Genomic DNA, 24795 nt, shown 5'->3' with positions numbered 1-24795 from the left:
ACAGTTCTGGAGGTCAGAAGTCCAAAACCAGTTTCACTGGGCTGATGATGTTGGCAGAGCTGGTTTCTTCTGGAGGCTCTGAGGGGAGCATCTGTTTCTTCGCCTTTTTTGGCTTCTAGTGGCTACCTGTATTTCTTGGCTTGTGGCCTCTTCGTCCGTCTTCACTCCAGTCCCCTTCTCCTGTCTATCATCAGATATCCTGCTGCCTCTTACTTATGAGGACCCTTGTGATTACATTTAGGGCCTACCTGGATAATCCAGGATAATCTCCCCGTCTCAGGACCATTAATTTAATCACATCTGCAGAGTCCCTTTTGCTATATAAGGTTCGGGGGATTAGGATGTGGACATTTGTAGGGGGCTGTTATTCAGCCAACCACAGTCAAGGTGGCCTAGTTTCAGCTGTGGCGGGATCCAGGGGATCAAATAGTGTGATCAGGGCCTCATCGCTCTCTCCAGCTCTCAGACCTGCTTTCCTCCAGCGGCTCCAGGCTTAATCCTGCCATCCAGCAGCCCCAGTGGAAGGAGAGTGCCTCCTTCCCAGAAGTCCCAGCCAACGTCCCAGGGCTGGTTCTCATGGGTTGGCTTAGACCACATGCTCATCTCTGAAGCAATCACTGTGGCCAGAGGGATCCTGGGTCTCTCTGATTGGTTGAGAGACCAACTCAGACCAACCAATCTGAGTCATGTGCCCACCTTTGTCATCCCCTCCCCTCGGTCTTAACTCACGTGTGTTAAGATGTTTCCCCAAAGAGAACTGAGAGATGTGTGGGTTGTAGAAAGCAGGATGGCATTGGAGTCTGTTGCATGGGAAGCCCTTGGAATGGTGCCTGGCACATAGTGTGCTCAATAAACGATGATCACAGATCATGGACACAGAGGGGCCTTGGGGAGGGGCTATCTCCAGCTCATGCTTGAAGCATGCAAGGTTCACTAAGCGGCTGAAGGCAGAAGAGCATTCCGAGGCGAGGAAACACCTTGAACGAGGCAAAGGCTTTCACCGTGTGGCCGGGGTGACCAGATGTACCTGGGGCGGAGGGCGAGGGCTCCGTTTTGTGCTTGTCCTCCCAGTGTAATATTAATAGCAGCCCCCTTTACTTGCAAAACTAACTTGGTTTGCATGATAAATGATATGGTCACCCCCCACCTTATAGCCAACCTGCTCATTTATAAGGAAACCAAAGGCAAAAGAGGGGATGAGACTTAACCCAAGGTCATTTCACCGTTGGTGGCAAAGCTCAGACTAGAATTCAAAACTTCTGACTCCCAGTCCAGTGCTCCTTCCCCCCGCAGCATATGAAACCAACTCTTAAAGCCTGCATCAGATTAACCAGTCCCGTTTTTCCGTTTTTCTCTTCTTGCCAAATTCTCCATAGGATTGTGACCAGATCCACGTCGACGATGTCTCATCCGATGACAATGGGCAAGATTTAAGGTAGGACTTTGGAGAGTCAAAAATGCCCCTTTTGATTGGTTATTGAGCTCACCTTTCACTAGGAGGTTGGAGAAGAAGGGCGGGCTGGTTATCAGGACGAGACGTACCCGCCTCCAGCCAGAACTGGGATGTGTGTTTCTCTGAACTCAAAACTCACAACCCGCCCCCACCCCACCCTGCAGCCTCTTCCACATCACCTCATATCACTGAGGCTGAGATTTCCACAAATTCTCTGTGACTCGGCTTATGTTTCTCTCTCTATGGGTTTTTTCCTGCTTACTAAAGTAATACATGTATATTGTAAAAAATTCAAACACCACTTCTGATCTTGCCTCCCAGAATCACCACCATTAAGAGTTTGGTTTATCTTCTTCAAAGGTTTGATTGCATTTATTAGCACATATATATTGTTTAATATAAAAGTTGGTATAGTTGATACTCAAAAAAATATTTCTTGAATGAACAAGTGGTATGTCTGGCTTCTAGAGGAGAACACTCTTGGGACATGGATTCTGGAAATAAGGTACCCAACTGCTCAAAAGGAGACAGCTGTCAGAGGAATGTGGCTGGAATGTTCCGAGCCTGCCCCTGGGGAAACTTTATAAAAACGGAACCATAATTAATCGATGTTTATCCAAATTATCACAGTTCAACACCTCCAGGCCCATCAAAAATATTAGAACAGATGATGTTTTGCTTATGGGGCCAGTCGTCGTAACTCCGTTTAGTGTTTGCTTCCTGGGTGTGTCTTCCAGCTTACTCCAGGAAAGAAATCTAAGTTCTGTCACCGAGCCTGCAAGTCTTTTCACAGCCCAGCGCAATTAGAAGTGATAGGTGGACAGGCGCCTGCTTCATTTTAATTAGCCATTCCAAAAATCCCTTCTGCCACCAGGACCGGCAAGGAGCAAGCCTTCAGGGCCAGACAGGATCTCTCAATTTATGGAGTAAATAAAACTCAGATCAAGGTTAATTATGCCCTTTCCATGAAGTCATCGCTGGGAACCACTCTCCCTTTCAAGGCAATGAGCAACCAGGGTTCGGTTTTTGTGAAGTCTCCCCTGTAACTGGCTGACTTGGAATTCAGAGCAATGTTCCTCTGAATCCTGCCTCAGGCTGAGCTGTTTGGTACCTCACGTCAAAAATCTACAATCCAATAGGAGTGTCTTTTACCCCTACAAACCAAATTCCTCATTTGTTCATTCAAGAAATATCTACTGAGTCCCTGCTGTGTGCTAGGCATCCAGTGCCCCTTGTTTTGTTTTTTTTTCTGTTAACAGTAAAAACCAACCTTGGTAACGCCCTTATTTTGTGCCATGCCCTGTTCCAGATGCTTCACGTGGATTAACTCATTGCATCTTCACAGGAACTCTAGGAAATAGATGCTCTTATCATCACCCCCATTTTACAGTTGGGGAATGGGAGCACAGAGAGGTTAAAGTAACCTGCCCAACCTCACACAGCAGGCAAGAGGAGGAGGCAGGATTCATGGACGCCCTTCCCTGCCCTCCGCCTCTTGGCAGAACATCCCGGCACTCCCCGAGGCATCCTCTGAGTTTATAGTCAGTGTTCTTTTTTAAGAATCAATTATCTAGCCTTTCTACACTGCCCAGAGAGGGGTCCATGGGTTCCCCATTGTAACTCAAAGGGAACCTTTCACGATGTCCGGAGCCCTTGATGTCCTGCAGATGAAGGAGGAGGATGTCCTCACGTTCCTTGCAACAGGAACCCAGTTAGGTGGCACCAATCTTGACTTCCAAATGGAACAGAACATCTACGAAAGGGAAAGTGTTGGCATCTACATCATAAATCTGAAGGAACCTGGGAGAAGCTTCTGCTGGCAGCTTGTGCCTTTGTTGCCCTTGAAAACCCGGCTGATGTCACTGTCACATCCTCCAGGAATACTGGCCAGTGAGCTGTGCTGGAGTTGGCTGCCCCTGGAGCCAGTCCTATTGCTGGCCGCGTCGCTTCTGGAACCTTCACTAACCAGCTCCAGGCGGCCTTCCAGGAGCCACGACTTCTGGTGGTTACTGATCCCAGGGCTGACCCCCAGCCTCTCACAGAGGCTGTTATGTTAACCTGCCTGCATTGCTCTGTGTAACAGACTCTGCTCTGTGCCACGTGGGCGCTGCCATCCTGCAACAAGGGAGCTCAGTCAGTGGGTCTGATGTGGTGGGTCCTGGCCCGGGACGTTTTGCACACAGCTCCCGTGAACACCCACGGGAGGTCGTGCCTGGTCTCTACTTCTGCAGACACCCTGAAGAGATCAGAATGGACGAGCAGGCCGCTGCTGCAGGGGCTGTGACCGAGGAGGGATTTCCAGGTGGATGGACTGCTGCAGCTCTCAAATTTACTGCTCTCCACCTGAAGTCACAGAGCGGCCTGGAGGCGCGCAGGTGCCCTTGGCGCCGTCCAGCAGCTCCCACTGAGGACCGCAGGGCACAGCCCACCACTGATGACTTGCCCACGGCTCCCACTGCTCAGGCCACCGGATGGGCAGGAACCACCGCTGAGTGGTCCTAAGCTGTCTTCCACAAACGCCTAAACAGAAAACGAAAATGTTTCATTTTCTTGATGGAAGGTAAACAGTTTCTAAAAAAAGAAAAAAGAAAGAAAGAATAAATTATCTAGCAAGATAGGAACCTTTGCAGTAAAGAGGAAGGACCCCGTGGCAATTAAAAGTGTGGGTTCTGGAAACAAGGGGCTGTGATGGGATGAGGTCATATAGCCCCTTTCTCATCAGGTTAAGAATGTGCTGGAAAAGTGCCCAGCACAGTGAGTCCTTGGTAAATGGCTGTCATACCCCTGTGATTCCATGTTGTCCTCTCTTTTACCAATTGGGTATATTTCACTCATCTTTAGCCTGTGGTCACCACCACCACCCAAGGTGGGGGTGGGGGCGCTGAGAAGGAAAAAGCAGCAACGTGTCTGTGTAATAAACCCATTGACATCTTTCGTGGGAAAGGGGAAGTTTTTGTGCAAACAAGTTATTAGAACAGTCATATCGTATTCTCCTTGGGTCTTTTTAAATTTGGGTAATTCAATAAAGAGCAGAGAAGAAACTATAATGATTCATATTCCCCCCATCTCGAACTAACCACTTTCTGGCATTACGAACATTACTTCCAGTTTTATACGCACTCACACAAATGTCTGTGAAAAATGACACAGGTGCCTGTGTGTGTTAGGGAGTGTGTGTGTGTGTGTTTACATGGACACACGGGCGAGAATTTAAAGACATCTAAAGAACAATTTCTGTCACTGTCCACACAACCTGCTCTGGAAGGAACAGCAGGGTCTACATCTGAGGCCTTTGGGATTGATTCACTGGGGCCAGCGTCCTCCTGGCCCGTCTGCCCCAGGGAGCCCCCAGGGTGAAATTTGCTGTTGACTGAGACATGGCCCAAGGCCTGTCTGTGGCTCCTGTAGGGTGCTTGTCACCACACAGCCTCTTCCTGGGAGGAGTCGCACATCCAGGCAGGAGGCCTGGCCTGCTCAGCATGAGGCTGAGCCCCAGACGCAGATGGTGGGTGACGGCGGCACGCCACATCCGCACATCACACGCCCACAGGGAGGAAGACCCGGCGCTCCACACTTCCTAGGCTCCCTTTTATTGTAAACTGTAGCTACTTAAGATATAATTTTCGAGTGCTGTTTCATTCCTGTTGCGTCACGTCATTGTAAAAAATAAAACGTCTTTCTTTTTCCACTCTTAAACTTGTCCTAGAAAATCCAGAAACACCAAGTAGTACAAAGAGAAAAAACTCAGCGAAACCCACACCCTGAGGAGGCCACAGAACCATGCTGACCTGTCTCCTTCCAGTCTCCTTCTCCCTGAAGAGACTTTCATTTGGAAGCTTTTGGCAGACTGGACACACACCCCTTGTTACGATCTGGTTTTCCCTGTGACCTTACAGCCTGGGCGTTACTCCCTGATTTTGCAAACCTTCCCCAAAGCTGATCGAGGGACAGAGAAAGGCGTTCTCTGGAGGGCTGGGCTTTCCATCCTCACACTGGAGTTGCTGTCGGTGGCGAATCACACTCTCCCCTTCTGGTTCCCAGCTGTCATCTTGTTGCTAACCTTGTGTGACACTCTGACTCATCCCCCGTCTGCGTGTAGAACTTCGTAGCCCAGCATGCTTCAGTCAGGGTGGCGGGTTATCCAAAGCACTGGCAATCGACTCTGCCTAACTTAACAAATAAGAAAATCCAAATCGAGAATTTCTATGGAAAGATGTGGGGTTGCTCACAGAATGGGAAGAGAGGGTCAGCAGCCAGGCCTTGAAGGGACGTGAACCAGGGCAGATTTGGGGATCAAAGTAGCAGGGACTAATAACATTTTCTTCTGGACTCTTCTGTCAGGATGAACCAACTCCATCCATTTTTAGGAATTCCCTTCCAGCTTCAAATTCTAAAGAGAGAGAGAGTCGTCTTAGCTTGGGCACTGCATGCAGAGGACAGGAATAGATCCCCGCCCCGCCAAAAAAAACAGAGATGCTATTTGATACCAAAAGAAAGAAAAATGGATGCTGATTAGGCGAGAGCAAAAGATGCCACCGTTCTTTGGGAAGCCAATAAAAGCTGTGGTCCTGCTCCTCCCCGAACGCACATACACACAGCACCTTGCACGCTGGGGGGTTCATGGGCGCCCTGCGCCCCATCCATGATCCCGCAGGGCCTGTGGTCTCCTGGTGAAGAGCCCCCACCTCCCCACGTTAACCCTGTCTCTTCTCCCTCCCCCACCCCTCCCTCTCCCCAGCACGTACAACTTCTCTGCTGATGGCTTCCACAGTTCGGCCCCGGGAGCCAACCTGTGCCTGGGCTCCGGCGTCCACGGCGGCGTGGACTGGATGAGGAAGCTGGCCTTCCGCTACCGGCGGGTGAAGGAGATGTACAACACCTACAAGAACAACGTGGGTGGTGAGTGGGCCGGGAAGAGGGCCGGCCGCGGTGCTCAGGGCCTGCCTGTGCTTAGGCCGCATCCCTGCACCAAGGGGCATTCCTCAAGGATGGACGCTGTCGCTTACGTCGCCCCTGCTCTGTGCCAGGCACGCTTCTGAGAGGTTGATAAATGCTGGCTCACTCAGCGTGACCCTCATGATGCCCTCGGGAAGAGGGCACTGTTTATCATCCTCATTGGAGGGGGTGGAAGCTAAGGGGTGGATGAAGCATCTTGCCCGAGATTCCACAGCCCACACACAGTGGGGTGGGCGTGGGGGTTGACCTCCCCCATGCTCTGAGTCACCCCCAGTGGTTCTCAAAGTGTGGTCCTCCGCCAGCAGCAGCACCTGGAGACTTGTTAGAAATGCAGGTTCTCAGGCCCCCAGGCCACTGAGTCAAAGTCTGCATTTTTAACAAGACCCTCAGCTGGTCTGCGGAAGCGTTAAAGTTGAAGAAGCCTGGGAGTCACCACTTCTCGAACTTGGCTCCTGTTGGAACCACCTGAGGCCTCTCTGATTCTGGTTTTCTTAGTCTGGCTGTGGCCTGGGCATCGGGATTCATAGGGTGCCCTGGGTGGCTCTAGTGTGCACCCGGGTGAAAGCCACCGGCTTCGGTAGCAGGAGAGCCAAACAAGAAGTCTGGAAGGGGCTGCAGGCAAGGTTGGCCCGCAACGGCCAGGCCCTAGATCTATTTCTGGAATGCTCTAGGCCGGTGATTCTCAACAGGACGAGACACTGCTTCTCCCCCAGAGGCGTTTGGGGGTGTTTTTGATTGTCACAATCTCTGGAAGCAGCTGCTGGCCCATAAAGGGAAAAGGTCTGAGTGGGCGGCTGAGAGTGTCTGCCATGTACACCTCGGCCCCGAACGCTGCCAGGCCTCTCTCCCCACCCCAGAAAGAGTCGAGTCCCAGAAAGAATTGAGGGTCTCAACCTGGACGGAACCCACTTCCAGCCCCAGCTGCCACCCTCTAGCTCTCTCTCAGAGCCTCAGTTTCTAAGCCTATGAAATGAGGATAAAAATGATTCTGCTCCCCGGGGTATCGAGAGGTTTGTAGTTAATGCACAGGAAAGGCGGACTCTGTGCCTGGTCTGTGGCCGGCACCCAATAAATGGTGACATTCATCACTAGTTCCTTTCAGTGTTGCTTGGCCGTGTTTCAGGTTCCCTTGTGTCTTCTGCTTTCCCCGGACAGACCATCAGTTTTTCGGGACGGATTTTCTGTCTTGTCCGTGGCTACTGTCCTAATGCAGTCCTGGCGTAGCTAATGTTTATTGCACGCTTACTCTCTGCCGGGCTCTGTTATGAGGTCTCTTCATCTAATAGCTTATTTGCTCTTCACAGGATCCCTATAAGGTAAGTGCTTTTACCATCCGTATTGTAGGAAGGTGGAAACGGAGATCAGAGAGGTTAAGTAACCTGCCCAGCATCACACAGCCTAGGTGGCAGAACCATGGTGGTGTCCCAGGCCACCACTCCACCACCTCTGCCTACACTCCATGGCCTCCACATCCCAGTCTGTTGACTGTAGGAGTGAAGCAGAGAGCTTCGGGGTCGGCCCTGCTTGCTCACCGCCCTTATGCAGAGAGAGGACGGGAGCAGTGTGCTTGGAGTGAGGGAGACAGGGATGGACTCAGCCCACAGGGGCCATCTGCTCCCCGTCCAGGTTAAGCCCCAGGAAATGCCCAGGGCTTCTGTCAGGCGGTGTTGCTTTCTCACAAGCTGAGAGGAAATTACCCGGTGTGTCAGCAGGTGGGAGCTGGCAGCTGGCCGGAGGCTGGTGGGCAGCCCCCCCACCTCCGTCCCGTTGTAGCTTCTGCGTGCTACCCCCGTCCCCCTGCTGTTTGTGCATCACAGAGCTAGCCTGGTGAGGGCTGCGGCCTCCAACCTGAGGGTCACCACAGACCCCAGGATTCCGAGAGTTCTAGAAGGTTGCTCGGAAGAAAGACATCCGCAAGATACAGGATGAAGAGAGAAAACACCCAGGAGGCAGTGGTTGGGTTCAGAGGCCTTTGCCTGACTTCACACCTCCTTCTGCCATGTCCTGTGTAACCCTGAGCAGGTCACTGGACCTCTCTGTGCCTCGGTTTCCTCAAGTGTAAAGTGGGAATAATGCTGCTGCCCATCTCACAGGATAATGGGAATTAACACATGGACCGCGCTTGGAGCAGTGTCTAGTGCATAGTAAGCGCTTCTTAAACGTTGCCATTGTGATCGGGGGACGGTGGGACCCGGCCTGGAGGAAAACCCAGAGGGTAGGCAGCGAGCCGACCGTAGCTTGAAGCAAACTTCTACAGGTGCAGAGTAGGAGTGGTTGACCAGCTAGCTACATGGCAGCACGCGTGGGAAAGCCTGTTGTAAACTGTAAAGTGCCCTTGTGAATTTGTGTTGTTGTTAAGGGTCCCAGCTAAGGGGCTGTGGGGAAGGTGCAGAGAGAAGGGAGGACCAGAGGCTGCCTGCTCTCAGTTTATGGAGTAATGAGAAGATGAGACGTGTAGCAATAAGAGATCCATTCATTAATTCATGTGTCCATCATCAAGGACCTACTCTGTGGATACAGCAGTGAACACGAGGTCCCCGCCCTCAAGGAGTTTAGATTCAATATGTGGAGGAGACAGACATAAACCAGTGCACAAATAACTTCAAGTTCTGAATTCACTCATTTCAGAGAGTGAGAAGACCCACAAAGGAAATACAAGTAGCAGAGAGAGCCTGGGGGTCAGGGCTGCTGTGAAGAGGGGACCACAGAGGACATCTCTCAGGAAGGGATATTTGAACTTACTTCCAAATGGTGGTAACCAGATGCTTGGTGTTGAGGGCTGACCAAACCAATAGAAGCAGAGAGGGAGTAAATCAGTTACGGTTATATGAGACAACAAAGAATAACAATGCCTGAAGCCAAATAGAAATGCATTTCTTTCTCATATACAAGACCTGCAGGAACTCCAGAGCTGGCAAAGCGCTTCAGCGTTTGGAGCCCAGGTTCCTTCTATCTCGTTGCTCCACCGTGTTCAGTCCCTGGCTTCTGCCTCACGGTCCAAAGTGGCTGTTCTAGCTCCAGCCGTAATATTCCAACCAGCAGGAAGGAGGAAGGAAGCGAATAAGGATAGGCCTCCTCTCTTTGAGGACAATTCCTAGAAATCACACACAGCACTTCCACTTCTCAATGGCCAAAGATTTAGTCCCATGACCACACCAGCCGTGATGAATACGGAGGAAGCAAGCCTTTTAGCCTGGCAGCCATGCACTCAGCTAAATCAAGGTTCTTATTGCCTAATTACCTTATTACCTAATTCTTCTCTAATGAGAAGATTTTTGATATTTTTATTTTTATTAATTACTAAAGAGAAAAATGGATAGTGTCATCTGATATGAAACCTCAAGGTGCAGTAGCTAGACTCCCCTTCCCTTAATGCTACATGCCCAGATCTTTTTTTTTTTTTTTTTGGTGAGGAAGATTAGCCCTGAGCTAACATCTGTTGCTAATCCTCCTCTTTTTTCTGAGCAAGATTGGCACTAGGCTAACATCCATGCCCATCTTCTTCTACATGTGGGACGCCTGCCACAGCATGGCTTGATAAGTGGTGCGTAGGTCTGTGCCTGGGATCCGAACCTGTGAACCCCAGGCCGCCGAAGCGGAGTGTGTGAACTTAACCACTGCACACCACCAGGCCGGCCCCTCAGACCTTTTCAAAAGGATAGTGACTACGTCTTTATTTCCTTTGTCCACAGGCTTGATAGGGGCTCCCAAAAGAGAGACCTGGCTACAGCTCAGAGCTGAGCTGGAAGCTCTGACCGACCTCTGGCTGACCCACTCTCTGAAGGCACTAAACCTCATCAATTCCAGGTAAGTGGGAACCCTCATTTTCCTTTGTGCCCCTAAACATTCTTCCATTTGAGGTGGCGTCTCCTGTATTTCCACACTTGAGTGAATTGGACTCTCCAGATTCTCACTTGCACACTTTCCAGAGATTTGATAAGCTGAGGTGTGCAAGGCACCATGGACACCTTGTGCCATAGCTGAGAAGTTAGCTGCAGAGACTTATCAGGGTCTAGCAGAGCTGAAGACCTTTGTACATAGGTCCGTCTCGTCCCATCCACTTTCGCCCACAACACCCACCAATCACAGTGTCACCCTCGGGAAACCATTTCCTATGATGTCATGGACCATCTGGTGGGTATCTAGTGAGGAGAGGGGGTCCAGCTTCATTCTAGGCTTCTTAATAAGTTACCTCTTGCTCTTTAATAAGATCATCTGAGCCAGAGAACAAATGACTCCCCTGCTCTAGCATCAAAAAATCTTGTGACCCAACACGTGAATGGTTACAAAATGGCAGCCCGTGAGCTGAGTCTGTGCTACTGATGTGTTTTAATTGATAAACATTTTGTCCCAAAGACTGGGAAAATTGATCCATAGCGCCCAGTTTCTAGGTTCTCTCAAAATATCAGAACTGGCATGTGCTCTCCAGTTTACCCCAGTCCCCGCCTCTCCCTGTTGTCCTACACGTGTTCTATATCACTCATTTACATTGCCGATAGGCCCCTGCAGCTGTTTAAGTGTGTGGTCCTTACCATAAACATTTGCTTTTTAAATAAGGAAAGGATTACACCCATATTACATTTCAACATGTCAGGCAGCTTCAGGCTTAAAAGAGAAAACCAGCTGGAGAATCTTTGAGCCCTACCTTCACCTGAAGATGCCCTCCAAACCCCACGCGAGTTCCTGCCGACTCCTGGCTCATGTTGCAGGCTGAGGAGGCCGGGCCTTGTGGCACCTTCAAGTTCTGATCCACAGTCTTCTTTGTCCTCAGGCCCAATTGTGTCAACGTGCTGGTCACCACCACTCAACTAATTCCTGCTCTGGCCAAAGTCCTGCTGTACGGACTGGGCTCTGTGTTTCCTATTGAGAACATCTACAGTGCAACCAAGACAGGTAGGGGGAGGGGGAGGTCAGCCTTCCATCCTGGGGATGGGAAGTTTAAGGAAAATGGCACTGGGGAAGTTAAAGAACTTGCCCATAGGCATGACTCAGATCCCCAAAACAACCCCCACAACCCACTTGCTTCAACCTCTGCTTCTGGGCCAGTGGTTTTCCAAAATGTGTTAGTTAGGATACCTGCAAAGCTGCTCTAACAAACACCCCAAATACAAGAGCTGACATCAGAGTCAAAGCTTGTTTCTCCCTCACACGTCAGCAGACCAGAGGTGAGTGATCCAGGGTGATGGGGTCACCCTGACCTCATACTCACCCAGGAACCCAGGTCCTTCCCATTTTATTTTTCCACCATCCTCTACGGTTTTAGTCTCACGTATGTGGTCAAATCAAAGTCCTGCCACATCGTCATTCCAGCTTATGGGAAGGGGGACAAGAGAAAGCAGTAATGCACATCCAGTATTTTTAAGCCAAGCTCAGAAGAGTGGTACATGTTACTTTAACTCACCTCCTATTGGCCCAGCTTAGTCACGTGGCCACAACTAATTGCAAGGGAAGCTGGGAAATGTAGTCTACAGCTGAGTGACTGTGAGTCCAGGTTAAACTCATGGAATTCTGTTACTGGGGAAGAAGAAGAAAACAGTTCCCAGTACAGCATGGTACGAGGTGATTTTAATTTAGGTGGTACAAGTCATCAGATAACCTTGAATCTCACCTTGAACCACACAGAGAGAAAATTACTGATTTTAAGATTCTCTTTCAAGGAGAGAGTCTCAATTTGGTGCTAGCCTGCTTTCACACCTCTGATAGTTGCAAATCTCCCTTGTTAACAAAGAGAAGAGCCTTAGGCTCAGAGCTTTCATCAGATAAGAGGATTTAATAACTAGAAAGTAACAGCGTCATTATCATCAGGGCAGATAATATTGGTTTTCTTTTGTGTGGGGAGAGGAGGGCTGATTTTTTTTTTATTCTTATATCACCTAAAAACATGTAATAATGCAAAATAAATCTAGCTAGTTAAGATGTTTTTAATTATAAATTTTGACCTTATTTTTTCCTGGAGCAAAAAACCATTTTATATACTTTGGAAGCATTTTCTTGAGCAGTTTTTGCGTTTACTGAAGTTCTAGGTCTGAATATTATATAAAAGCACCTTTAGATTTTAAAATCATAGAAATTCAGGCCCCAAATGGCCATTAGAGATTCTATAACAGGACCTTGTGAGTCTTTTTGTTTTCTTCCTGCATACCTCTAGTTATGTGCCTTTGTAGGCTTATTTCGATCCTCTTTTTTGTAATAATTTTTTCTTTTTAATTGTGGTAAAATATACATAAAATTTACCATCTTAACCATTATTAAGTGTACATTTCAGTGATATTAAGCCCATTCACATTGTTGTGCAACCGTCACCCCCATCCATCTCCAGAACTCTTCATCTTACAAAACTGAAACTCTGTCCCCATTAAACAACAACCCACATCCCCTCTCCCCCAGCCCCTTCTAGCAACCACCTTCTACTTCCTGTCTCTATGAATTTGACCACTCTAGGTACCTCATATAAGTAGAATCATACAATATTTGTCTTTTTGTGACTGGCTTATTTCGCTTAGCATAACGTCCTCAAGGTTCATCCACGTTGTAGCGTGTGTCAAAATTCCCTTCCGTTTTAAGTGTGCCATTGTGTGTATAGACCGCATTTTGTTTGCCCATTCATCTGTCAGTGGACACCTGGGTTGCTTTCACCTTTTGGCTGTTGCAAATAATGCTGCTGTGAACATGGGTGTGCAAATGTCTCTTCAAGTTTTCAGTTCTTTGGGGTCTATCCAGAAATGGAAGTGCTTGGATCACATGGCAATTCTATTTGTAACTTTTCGAGGAACTGCCATACTCTTTTCCATGGAAGCTGCCCCATTGTACATTCCCACCACGGTACACAAGGATCCCACATTCTCCACATCCTCACCAACACTTGTTCTTTTCTTTCCTTTTCTTTCTTTCTAATAGCCATCCTAATGGGTGTGAGGTGATTGGTTTTCTTTTTAATTTAGGGATTCTATTCTGAATTTGTGTGTGTGTGTGTGAGGAAGATCAGCCCTGAGCTAACATCCGCCAATCCTCCTCTTTTTGCCAAGGAAGACTGGCCCTGGGCTAACATCCATGCCCATCTTCCTCTACTTTATATGGGGCGCCGCCACAGCATGGCTTGACAAGCAGTGTGTCGGTGCGCGCCCAGGATCCGAACCCAGGGCTGCCACAGCAGAGCGCGCACACTTAACTGCTACGCCACTGGGCTGGCCCCTCTATTCTGTATTTAAATGGATTTATTTAAGTAAAAATAAAAGTGGGAGTTGATTTTAAGAGAAAAAATTAAATAAAAATGGTTCTCAGATTTGGTCACAGTTGTGAAGGTAGTTCTGGAATGTTTGGTCCAGGATGGCATTTCTCTAGAGATGATTCATGAACCAAGTATTCAGTCAGTGGTCAAATAAGTTTGGAAAGCTCACAATGAACATGAACATGTCAAAAACCTGTGCTAAAACTTTTTAAAGCAAAGTTGCATTTGACAACAGAATCTTCTGTAGATTTTGCACAAAAGGAATCTCTAACCCAGACACATCTACAATTTTCATTTAGCCCGTTGATTCTGTTTCCATGTCAGAGGAATCACATGCCATCAGGGAAATGGAGAGTGACTCATTTCCGTCTTGGGGAGCCTGAAGATCAAAGAACTGAGGTTATTAAAGTTGAGATAGGACAGAAATTTGGCCTCCAGCTCCCTGTTTTCACTTAAAAACCATAATTTTTTTCAATAGTCAGGTTTCTGCTCTGATAATGCTGCATAACAAACATCCCCGACACTCAGTGGCTTACAGCAACAAGTTTTTATTTCTCCCTCACGGTGTGGTGAGTCAGCTGTGGCTCTGCTGGGCTTGACTCCAGCTTCCCGCTGCTTCTCATGTCCTCATTCTGGGACCAGCAGCCATCCAGGGGCACATTCTTCTCATGACAGATGGCAGAAGGGAAGGAGGCCAAGACAAACCACCCACACTCATTTCTTGTGGCAGGTCCCCAGCATTCCACTGGTCAGAGCAAGTCACATGGCCAGCCCAGTATCAGTGGGGTGGGGAGTAGGCTCCACCTACTGCAAAGTGGGATGGCAGAGGGCGAGGATGTGTAATTTTATAACTCAGCCTGCAGTTACGATCCACTGCTGTGACCCAGCCTCTGCTCCCACAGGGGAGGAAGCAGGCACAGAGGGAGGAACAGTCTGCAACAGAGCTGGTTCCTACCCAGAGCAGTCTAACGGGGGGTTCAGAGCTCAAGTGGCAGCCTGGGTTCGAATCCCAGCTCTGTGCTTGCTAGCTGGGTGACCTAGGCAAGTGGCTTCCCCTCTCTCTGCCTCAGCTTCCCAGTCTGTAAAATGGATGATCACAGTACCTCTCAGCATATGATAAAGTGAAATGGTGCAGGTAAAACCTGTAGCAGTTCCCAGCAGAGCACAAATGCGCAAAAATAGGAGCCATTTTATTATTATTATAATTCCTCCTCCTCCTCCTGCTACGCCACTCATCTTCCAGGCACTTCACCAACCCCGAGCCTCAGTCTTCCCATCTCTAAAATGGGGATTATATTCACTCACAGGATTGCTGTGATAGTTAAATGAATTAGCGTAAGTCAGTGGCTCCCAATTGGGGGGTCATGGGCAACTTGCCTCTCAGGGGACATTTGGCAACGTCTGGAGACATTTTTCATTTTCACGACTGGAGGAGTTGCTACTGGCACCAGTGGATGAGACCAGGGAAGCTGCTAAACATCCTACAATGCCCAGGGCAGCCCCGCAGCAAAGGATGATCCAGTCCCAAATGTGAGTAGTGCCGAGGCTGGGAGATCCTGATGTAGGTGACGCGTTTAGCAGAGCCCCTGGCCTGTAGTAGACTCAGTGAGTGACAGCTACTATTGCTGCTGTTATTATGTGTTGCTATTTTCATTGTTTGTATGGTTACTAAACTGGCTGACCCGATCAGGATGAACCAACATCTGAATCCAGTGTGTCTGGATTTATGCTGCTGCCCAGACACCTGAGAAGAAGAAAAACGCAAAGAAGAGTCATCGACAGGTGGCAAGGAACAAACATACGGGGGAGTTGCCATGAGGGCCAGCTCTGTCGCCAGGCTGCCCATCCCTGGAAATGTGACTCCTGCCCCTCTGCTTCCTAACTCTGGGATCACGAGCAGACACTTCACCTCTCAGCCTCGTGTCCTCATCTGTCTGATGGCCCAGCGCTGCCACCAGGCAGCTGCATAGACTGCAGAGCCTGCCTCACACCCCTGCGCTGTCTCTTCTGCTCTGTCACCCTGGGCAAGCCGCTGAGCTCCCCGCCTCTCCGCGTTGTCATCCGTCACATGGGGATGGTGACGGTGTGCACCTCGAAAGTTTGCTTGAGGATGAATGATTGACACCTGGCCCTTAGAAGGACGGCCGCACAGCACAAGCACTTAACCCTTGGTTAGTATTTGCCGCAATCCCAGGTCCTCACCGAGCTTCTTTTCTCTCTCCTTCTGCGTGTGTGCAGGGAAGGAGAGCTGCTTCGAGAGGATAATGCAGAGATTCGGCAGAAAAGCCGTCTACATCGTGATTGGCGATGGCGTCGAAGAGGAGCAGGGAGCGAAAAAGGTAGTCCTTGCCTGTCTCAGGCTGCTTCCTCCTCCTCTCTTGAGCCGCGTCGTGGCTTTTGGGGGCTCTTTACACAGATTTCCTCCACCTCCCCGTCGCTGGCTGGGTCCCCGCCTTCCCAGGCTCTTTGCTTGCAGGTCCATTCCCATTTGCAAATCGCAGAAGCATCCTGAGTAATTTCCGTCTGCAAATCCCCCCCGGGGTGCCTTTGGCTGCTGCCCCTGGTAGCCCTGGATTGTTTCTGGGACAAGGGCTCAGGAGCAGAGGCGCTGTGTCAGGGCAGGCTAGTGGGGGCCAGTGCACGTGTGTGTGTGCTTTATTTAATACTCACCGATCATATGTTCCAGCAACCCTTCCCAGTTAATAAAGACAGCATTAAGCTAATGAAAAAGAAAATCCTGCATTTGTGATCTCGGGCCCATGAGGAGAGGGGCAGGGGGTTCTGGTGGCCACAGCTCTGTTCTTGGAGAAGAAACAGCTGCCAAAGTCCCAGGTCTGGACCTGTCAACAGCGTCCCAGAGAGCCTGACGCCCCCCACCCTGAGGCCTGGGAAGTGGATTGTTAATGTCACAGAGCTTAATTTGGGAGACCTGGTTTCCCCCTTCCCTCCCTGGCAACAGATTCCAAGGAAATGCAGAAACGTTTAGGGTCTCAGCGGAGGAAACCCACAAGAAGAGGGAAGGTCCTGAGAGAGGGTCTCAGGAGAGGGGGGCTCAGAAGGCTTTGCATATGCTGTTCCATCCACCTGGAAGGCTCCTCCCTTACCCGGCTCTTCCGGACTCATCCTTCAGCAACACTTCCGGTGGGAAGAATTCCCTGACCAGCTCCCACTCTGCCCTGCCTGCTAGATCAGGCCTGCCTGCGATCCCCTCCCTAAGCTGTCCACATCCACATCGTCCCTTCTTGTCATGAAAGAATCGCTGTGTGATTGGTTGACTAATCCCGGATTCTCCAGCTAGAGTATAAGCTGCCTCTGTGTGCCAGCCACTGTCACAGGTCCTGGGGATCCTGCAGTGAGCAGAACAGACAGGGCCCGCACCCCTCACTCAGCTCACAGTCAGGGGACAAGCAATAAACACACACGTGTAACATGCATTTTACGTGGTGACCAGAGCTTTGGAGAAAAACAAAGGAGGGAATTGCACCAGAGGGGACTCTGTGGAGGGGGGCAGGCCACAACTGTAGGCAGTGGTCAGGCTGGCCACTCTGCGAGGTGACATCTGAGCCAAGATGGGAGGACGCGGGCGAGTGAGCCAGGTGGATATCAGAGGGAGGGCATTCTCAGAGAGGAACCGAGAAGTTCCACAGTCTGAGGCTGGAGCTTCCCGCAGGGAGCCGGCGTGGCCACAGAAGCGGGCCAGGCACTGGGGAGTGGCAGGAGGTGAGGTTGGGGAGGTGCCCGGGGCCCTCGGGAGGACCTCAGCGTTTGCTCTGAGTGCCGCTTCTTAAAGCGTATTTCTCTAACTTTAACAATGAATTGACTTAGAGGAAAAAATATTAAGGAAATAATAGTAACAGAGGTGATACACAAGGATATGGCCCAAACTGCGGCATGAATCACTTGAAATATCACAGGAACTACTGGGGTTCCAGAAACACCATGCCAGGTGGAGAGTGTGGTCTCTGAGGTGGCCTGGAGCTCACTGCTGGGGTCCAAGGGGGCTTCTCGAGCCCCTCCGCCCTCTTCCAAGTTCAGATCTAGGGGAAAACTCTGCCCTAATCACATGACAGTGACCAAGGTAAAGCTTTGCTCCTATCAGCACTGGACTGGGAACCAGCTCAGGCCTGTGGCCCCAGGCGTCCCCGACCTGCCCTCTCCTTCTCACTGGAGGATGACAGGGACGTCCACAGGGCAGTCGCTGCCACACGCCCGCCTTCTCACCAGTCAGAGAAGGTTTATTAGGGCGGCGTAGCAAGTGTTCTAAAACGACCCCTTTATGATCCTGAAATGAAACACTAATGGATAATATAACCTACTGATAACCAGAGTGTCCAAAAGATCGATATCTCATCCAAGAGAAATAAAGGGCAAGTCATCTATAATCAGAATAACATGTGCTTCCATACGTAAATGTCTGGGCACAAATCCCAGCGCTGGCACCCAAACGTGCCGTCACTGTGGATGTCACCTGGCAGACGCAGATGGACATTAAGGACCGTTCACAAATCAGGGGAGGGGCTGCGGCCGTTACGTGATTTCTCCAAACTGCGAAGCAGCTCATGGCGAGGTTCTGGATAAAACAAAATACAGACTCCCCTTGATTTACAGAGCAGTTGCTCCCCTGGAAATTCAGGTTTTATTAAAAGCGTGCAAAAGATACTCTGTATTTCTACGTGACATGTAAAGTGGGGTCAAGGCTCTGGGCTCGGGTTATTATGAAGGGTTTGTACTTACTTGAATGTCTGGCCGCACATTTGAAAATCATTCAGGTTAAAAGTGTGTGGGATGAGACAGGACAGCTGCCCCACCCACAGTGGCCCCAGATCATCGTGATAGTCAAAGTCACAGCTCTAGAAATTTCCATGGGGACCCCTGGAGGGCAGGCTTTTCCTCCTTTCAGAAGTGCTGGTCTGGGGTCACCTCCTGTACGGGACCAGGAGGAGGACGAGCCGAGGGAGGTGCCTGCTTAAATTCCATGTCCCAGGCTCCTGCCTCGCCTCACCCTATGCCAGCTCTGCTCCCACAGAAACACGCGGCCAGGGGAGCACATGCCCTAAATCCTACTAGCTCTGCCATTTTGGGCTGTGTGGCCTTCAGCAGAGGACACGCCCTCTCTGAGCTGCCCTTCCTCATCTGTGACAGCTGCTGAGAATATGCCCACAGGGCCCAGCAGAGGAACCGTGCAGACTGAGCTCTCAGAGCCTGTAGCGCTGGTATTATTACTCCCCAGGCCTGAGGGTTGGGCAAAGAAGGATAACTCGACCTTTAGAAATTCAGAGGAGGGTCTCTCTCCTGTGGAGCCAGCGGAGAAAGAAAATGTGAATGCTAATTCACACATAACACAAAAACTCACCCAAATCTCGTGTTTGCCCCGAGCCCTCGGGAGAAGCACATTGCTGAGAGGCGGCAAAGGGTGTGGATGGGGTGGTCTCCCATAGGGGCTGGGTCCGTGGGTCTCAGCAGGGCCAGTGCTGCCAGCTTCTGCCGAGTGGGGTCTGGGTGGCCAGAGATGCCAGACAAACAATAGAGAGAGTTCTTCGTCTCTCACCTAAAGCATCCGTCCGCCGCCAGGATGGCCGGACCAGCACCAGGGACCCAGGCTCTGTCTAGCTTGTTGCTCTGCCTCCCAGTACTGCTCTGTCCACAAAGCCTGAGAGGGCTCCCCACCACCCCGCGTCCACACTCCAGCCACCAGGAAGGGGAAGGAGGAAAAGGGGGAAGACCCCTCTTCCCTTTAAGGGCACGGCTGATACAGGTGGACATCACTGCTGCTCGAATCCTATTGGCTAGATTTTAATGACATGATCACACCTTGCTACAAAGGTAGGTGGGAGATGTGGCCTTTATTCTCAGCCACCATGTGCCCAGCTGAATAAAAGGAGCTTTGGGGCCGGCCGGGTGGCGCAGCAGTTAAGTGCGCACGCTCTGCTTCGGCAGCCCAGGGTTCACAGGTTCGGATCCCGGGCGTGCACCGACGCACCGCTTGTCAGGCCATGCTGTGGCAGCGTCCCGTATAAAATGGAGGAAGATGGGCACAGATGTTAGCCCAAGGCCAGTCTTCCTCAGCAAAAAGAGGAGGATTCGTATCGGAGGTTAGCTCAAGGCTAATTTTCCTCACACACAAAAAAAGGGGAACTTCTTCTGAGAGAGAAGAGGGGAATGGATGTTGGGGAACAGGTGGCAGTCTGGCACAGCTGGCATGTGGCAGGCCTGTGACTGGCACCTGGGGGTGCCCGAGCAGACCCCATGCCGTTAACCACTGCTCTTCATTACTGACGTCATCATTTTATTTAATCCTCAAAACCCCCCTGCAAAGTGGGTGTCGTTCCACTTCATTTTATAGAGGATGGATTTGAGACTCAGAGAGGTTAATTAATTTACCTCAAGTCACACAGCTGGTCCATGCAAACTGATGTGTGTTTTGCTCCAAACACCTGGCAGGAAGGGGGTGGACTTAGGAGTCTCAAACGCTGTCAGTCTGTGCCCCTGAGCGGGTCAGACAAGAGTGGAGTCCACCAAAGAAGACTAGGGCACCCCCCCCCACATACACACCAAGCTCCCCTAAAAACTTCTGCCAGTGTCTGAAGCAGCAGCCCCAGCCCGTTAGTGAGAAATTCTGTGCACCAGCCGCTCTGGCGGCCTGATGGATGGGAGTCGTTAACCCGGGCCGCCGGACACCTGAGCAGCGTGAAATATGGCGACAGGACAAGGGGCTTTGTTTCGGCTGACAGTGTTGTTAATATCTCCATTTTAGTGGCTCATTTGTCTCCAGCTCTCCACAAGTGATAAATCCACCTGCGCTCTGGAGCCGTCAGGCCTGGGGTGGAGGCGGCTGAGACCTTCTCCTCCAACTTCGCTATTTCCTCCCGGAAAAATCAGTTACACTCTTTAAAGGGGGACAGGAGGGGCTGGGCGGCGACCAGAATCCGTCTTTGCAGAGAAAGGGAGGCTGGCTGGGGGGAGGGGGGTGGGGGAGCTGGGACAACAGGAGGGCGTTGAAGAGATGGCATCTGTGGCCATGATGGATAGTGTTCTGCTTCCGTTCAGCAAAAGAGAACATTCTAAATGTTGAAGGCTGGTGCTGACAGAAGCTAGCAGTCCACGGTCTACAAAAAAAGAGAGAAAACGATGTGCCTGTTGATGACTTTGCTTGAGAAGCCCACCTTTCCCTCTTCCTCCCTCCCTTCCTCTTTTCGCTCCTTCCACAAATATTTCTTGAGCACCTGTGTGCCAGGAGTCTTGCGCGGCAGCAGTGAACGTGACGTTCCAAGCTCGAACCCTCCTCGGGCCCTTTGTACTTGCTGTGTCTTCTGCCTCAACTACCTCCCTCCCCACGTCTGCACGGCTCCCCCCTTCTCATGCTCTGGGCCCGCTTACTTATCACCCCCCAGAGGAGCCTTCCTGGAGCCAGCTGTCAAAAGCAGACACCCTCCCCGCAGCTGCTGTCTACCCTCCCCCCTCTTCTGTTTCCTTCATAGAACATACACGAAATGACATCATCTTGTTTATTTCTTGTCTGTGGAGGTGTTATCTGTGACTCCAATGAGGACCCCATGAGTGTGTGCCACCTATGCAGAAGGGCCCGTTGGGGACACCGCAGTGGACAATCCAACAAAGTCCCTGCCCTCTGGATACTCTCCCCATCTCAAGATCCTTAATTTAATCACATCTGCAGAATCCCTTTTGCCATGTAGGGTCGCATAGTCATGGGTTTTAGGGACTAGGACGTGATGTCTTTGGGGAACTATTATTCAGCCTACCGTAGGCCAGAGAGGTGAAGATGAACGGTGATATGAGGAGTTGGCAGAATAATAAGCGCAGAGCCCCCCAGAGGCAGGGCAGGGTTGTGTGTGCTCCAGGAACCGAAAGGACACCGGTACAGTGTCTACCCTGTGGGCACAGAACCGTATGGGGCAGCAGAATCACCACAAGAACTCGGGCATCCGTATGTTCATCAAGCACCATCTGTTCATGCAGTAAATGATTTAAGGCCCATGACTGTCTTGAGGAAGCTCAGTATCTTTTAGCTGCAGGGAACAGAAAACCTGTGTAATGATGACTTAAACACTTGCCCACCTAACAAGATTAAAAGTTGGTGTACCCTAGGATGTTTCAGTGGGTCAAAAATTCATCCCTTTCCATCATTTTGCTTTACCTCTCTAACCATCTTGGGCTTTTTACTTTCTGGTTTGTTGCCTCATGATCTCAAAAGGGCTGCCACAACTCCAGGTATCACATACTAATATGATAGCATCCAAATAGGAAGAGAAAGTAAGGAGGAAGGAGTTCTCCTCAGGTGCTTCGCTCTAATCATGGAGGAAAACCTTTTCCAGAAGCCCCTAGTCGACTTCCTCACTGGCTTCAACAGGTCACAAGTCAGGAAAGATGGAAAATAAATCCCTGGCACACAGGGCTGGGGTTGTCATAGCTCACTTAGACAATCATAACTCATCCCCTACGTCTGGGCATGGCGCTGCCACATTCAAGGTTCTGGAAGCCAGGAAGGAGGGAGGATGGCTACTGGGCAGGCAACAACTTGAGCCAATGGTTAAATTTTCCGGTGATAAAAATGCAGTCAAGTTTCTTCTCTGGAGCCAGACATGACTTCCCTGTGCCTCAGTCTCCTCATCTGTAAGATAAGATGGACGTAGTGCCGCTCTCTGAGGGCTGTTGATCAGGTTAAATGGAGTAATTAGTGCACGTGAGTGTTTAGACAGGACGTGGCCATAACAGGCACTTAATAAGTGTGAATGGTTGTTATGACTGTGACTGGCTCACCAGTAATTCACTTTGGTTAAGTCAATTCTCTTCTTCTGTCTCTCATCCCCCACTTGAAAAAGATGTTTTGTTTTTGTTTCTGGGTTTTGCTTGTTTGTTTTGCTGATTCAGTAGATAATAAACCTCAAGTGCCCAGCACGGTGTCGGGCTCCATAACGGTAGATTTAAAAGGTTATTATTTAAAATCTCGGGCATCACAGGCTTACACAATGAAATCCACGCTCTGCATCACGAGACGCGGAAACTTGACTCAGCCAGCCTTTCTCCACTCCCCACCCCTACGCGCACACGCCCACACACACCCGTGCACGCGCACCAGGCCGTGACCACCCCGCGTGACTGCGTTCCCAGTCCCCCTCCCCCTGTGTCCTCGCATGTCCCCATTGGCTCACCCGGGGAGGCCCTGCCTGGGACGGCCGTCTCTTCAGCTCCCTGCCAGCCGTGAAACCCTCATTCGTCCTTCGAGGCTCGGTTCTCAAGCACCCCTCCTCCTCTGGGACACCTGTCCCGGCCCCATCCCATTCTCTGCCACCGAAAAACAGGCTGCTTCCTCTTGTTGGCTCCCATAACATTTTATTTACGCCTGCCTTAATGATTTTTTCAAGTCTTCACGTTGTAGCCTATTTATCATTTTTTAAACTACTGAAAACCCCCAAAATTCATCCTTCCACATACGTATACAATTTGCCCTGCATCCTTCCTGACTTTGTCCTGTCTTTACATGGATATGTCCTTGTGGACACAGATGTAATCGTATTGGCAGCTAATATTTACGGAGGCACCATGAAGAGCCACAGCAATTGCACACGGCACGTATGGCCCCATGTTACAGACAAGCCGCAGAGTCAACTCCCTGAGGTCCCCCAGCTGCTGACAGGGGAGCAGAGTTGTCACAGGGCGCTCTTGCTTTGAAGCCTCAAGCTATAGAAATACTTCACAGATTTCTCTCCACGTGAGTGATTTCTTGCCACCATCAATACACCGCTTCTTACACCAGTCACAACTTTTGTTGTATCGGCATACTGCCTCTACTGTTATCTACTTAATGTTTTCCTTTCATCACTTAGATTTAAAATTGAAAACTTGATATCATGACAACACTGAGCAAGAAAAAAAGGAAAAGATGACACTCCCCAGGAACAGCTCTCTCTGTTCGACTGGAGATTCGTGATTGTTAGGGAGGCGTTCACGATACACCAGCACCCGACTGAGACTTTCTTCTAGAAGTAGCAGGATTGAGAACACACTTGTAAAAAGGAATAGCTTTCTCGCTGCGTGATTTAATTCCACGTCAGCACATCGCCGAAGACCATGCTGGTCCCAGCAGAGGGGAGATGGTCAAACAGGTGACATGCCTGGCAGTCAGAACAGGCTCAGAGGGAATAGAAACGGTGTGGCCAGTCTGGTAGGTTCTGGCCACATAGGGGTCTGCCAGCAACGTTATTGTGCCTCCCGGTTTGGGAAATGCCCACACGCTATGCTGACTCGGTTGACCTCTCCTAGGCCCTAAGCTCGGGCGTGGGATCCAGGGGCCGCGGGAGGTGCGGAGCGGGCCCTCACCGCGTGGCTGCTCTTCTGTGTTCCAGCACAACATGCCTTTCTGGCGGATATCCTGCCACGCTGACCTGGAGGCGCTGAGGCACGCCCTGGAGCTGGAGTATTTATAGCAGAAGCCGTGACATCGCCACCTGCCATCACGGCGGCATCCCACCCACCCAGGCCCCTCACCTTCCCCGCGCCCCGCCAGATGCTGGACACCGGGCCGGGTCCCTGCAGCCGAGAGGACGTGTCCAGTGACCATCTCAGAAGCCGTCCTTTCAGTCCACACGCGGGTCCCGAGACGCAGAGTACCCACCAGTGGCTTTGGGATATTTAACTTCAGGGAAAAGGGCTGGCTCAGAGTCCAGACTTTTCTACAAGACTCACAGAACAAAAGCAAGGAATTGCTGATTTGGGGGAGGGCAGGTGATGAGGAAAGGACAGGCTCTTTTTTGTTTTCGTTTTAATTTATGGACTAATCTCATCGCTGCGTATTAGGCTCTCGTATCTGTGTCGCTGGTTTTCTTAGTGGTTGGTTTGGTTTGGTTTTTTAAACTGGCATGTGGGGTGGCGCACAGTTCTAATTTAAGCACTCTCTGCTCCAAGTTGTGCTTTGGGGGGACAATCATTCTTTGGACATTAGTGAGGGAGGCAATTCGGGGCTGTCGGGAAGACTGTTGCTCATTTTTGTTTTTAAGGACCTAACCTGACGTCGTGTGGACAGTGCACGTGCCTTATGCTGCCATCTTGTTTTCTAGGAAGAGGGGACCCTGGGGAGGAGGCGGTACTTTGTGACGGAAAAAAGGCATTAAATAAAACCACGTTTACATTTTGAAATGGG

The 24795-nt window shown here is 50.4% G+C and overlaps 1 protein-coding gene across 3 annotated transcripts in view; it reads left to right on the top strand.

The window, feature by feature from the left end:
- The window catches only part of EYA2 (EYA transcriptional coactivator and phosphatase 2), a 178204-nt gene extending 153828 nt beyond the window's left edge, over positions 1-24376 (top strand). For 2 of the 3 annotated variants that reach the window (XM_058562104.1, XM_058562105.1), the window contains 6 exons: positions 1377-1435; positions 6192-6352; positions 10102-10216; positions 11181-11302; positions 15876-15976; positions 24002-24376. In XM_058562104.1, the coding sequence (XP_058418087.1) occupies positions 1377-1435; positions 6192-6352; positions 10102-10216; positions 11181-11302; positions 15876-15976; positions 24002-24082 (639 nt within the window). In that variant the 3' untranslated portion in view covers positions 24083-24376. The remainder of the gene's footprint in view (positions 1-1376; positions 1436-6191; positions 6353-10101; positions 10217-11180; positions 11303-15875; positions 15977-24001) is intronic. The other variant, XM_058562106.1, reaches the window with a different exon arrangement.
- The last annotated feature ends 419 nt before the right edge of the window (positions 24377-24795 follow it).

Source organism: Diceros bicornis, chromosome 19, assembly GCF_020826845.1.
Source record: "Diceros bicornis minor isolate mBicDic1 chromosome 19, mDicBic1.mat.cur, whole genome shotgun sequence".
Classification (NCBI taxonomy): Eukaryota; Metazoa; Chordata; class Mammalia; order Perissodactyla; family Rhinocerotidae; genus Diceros; species Diceros bicornis.
The sequence above is the reverse complement of the archived record's forward strand: the minus strand, read 5'-3'. Positions and strand labels throughout refer to the sequence as shown.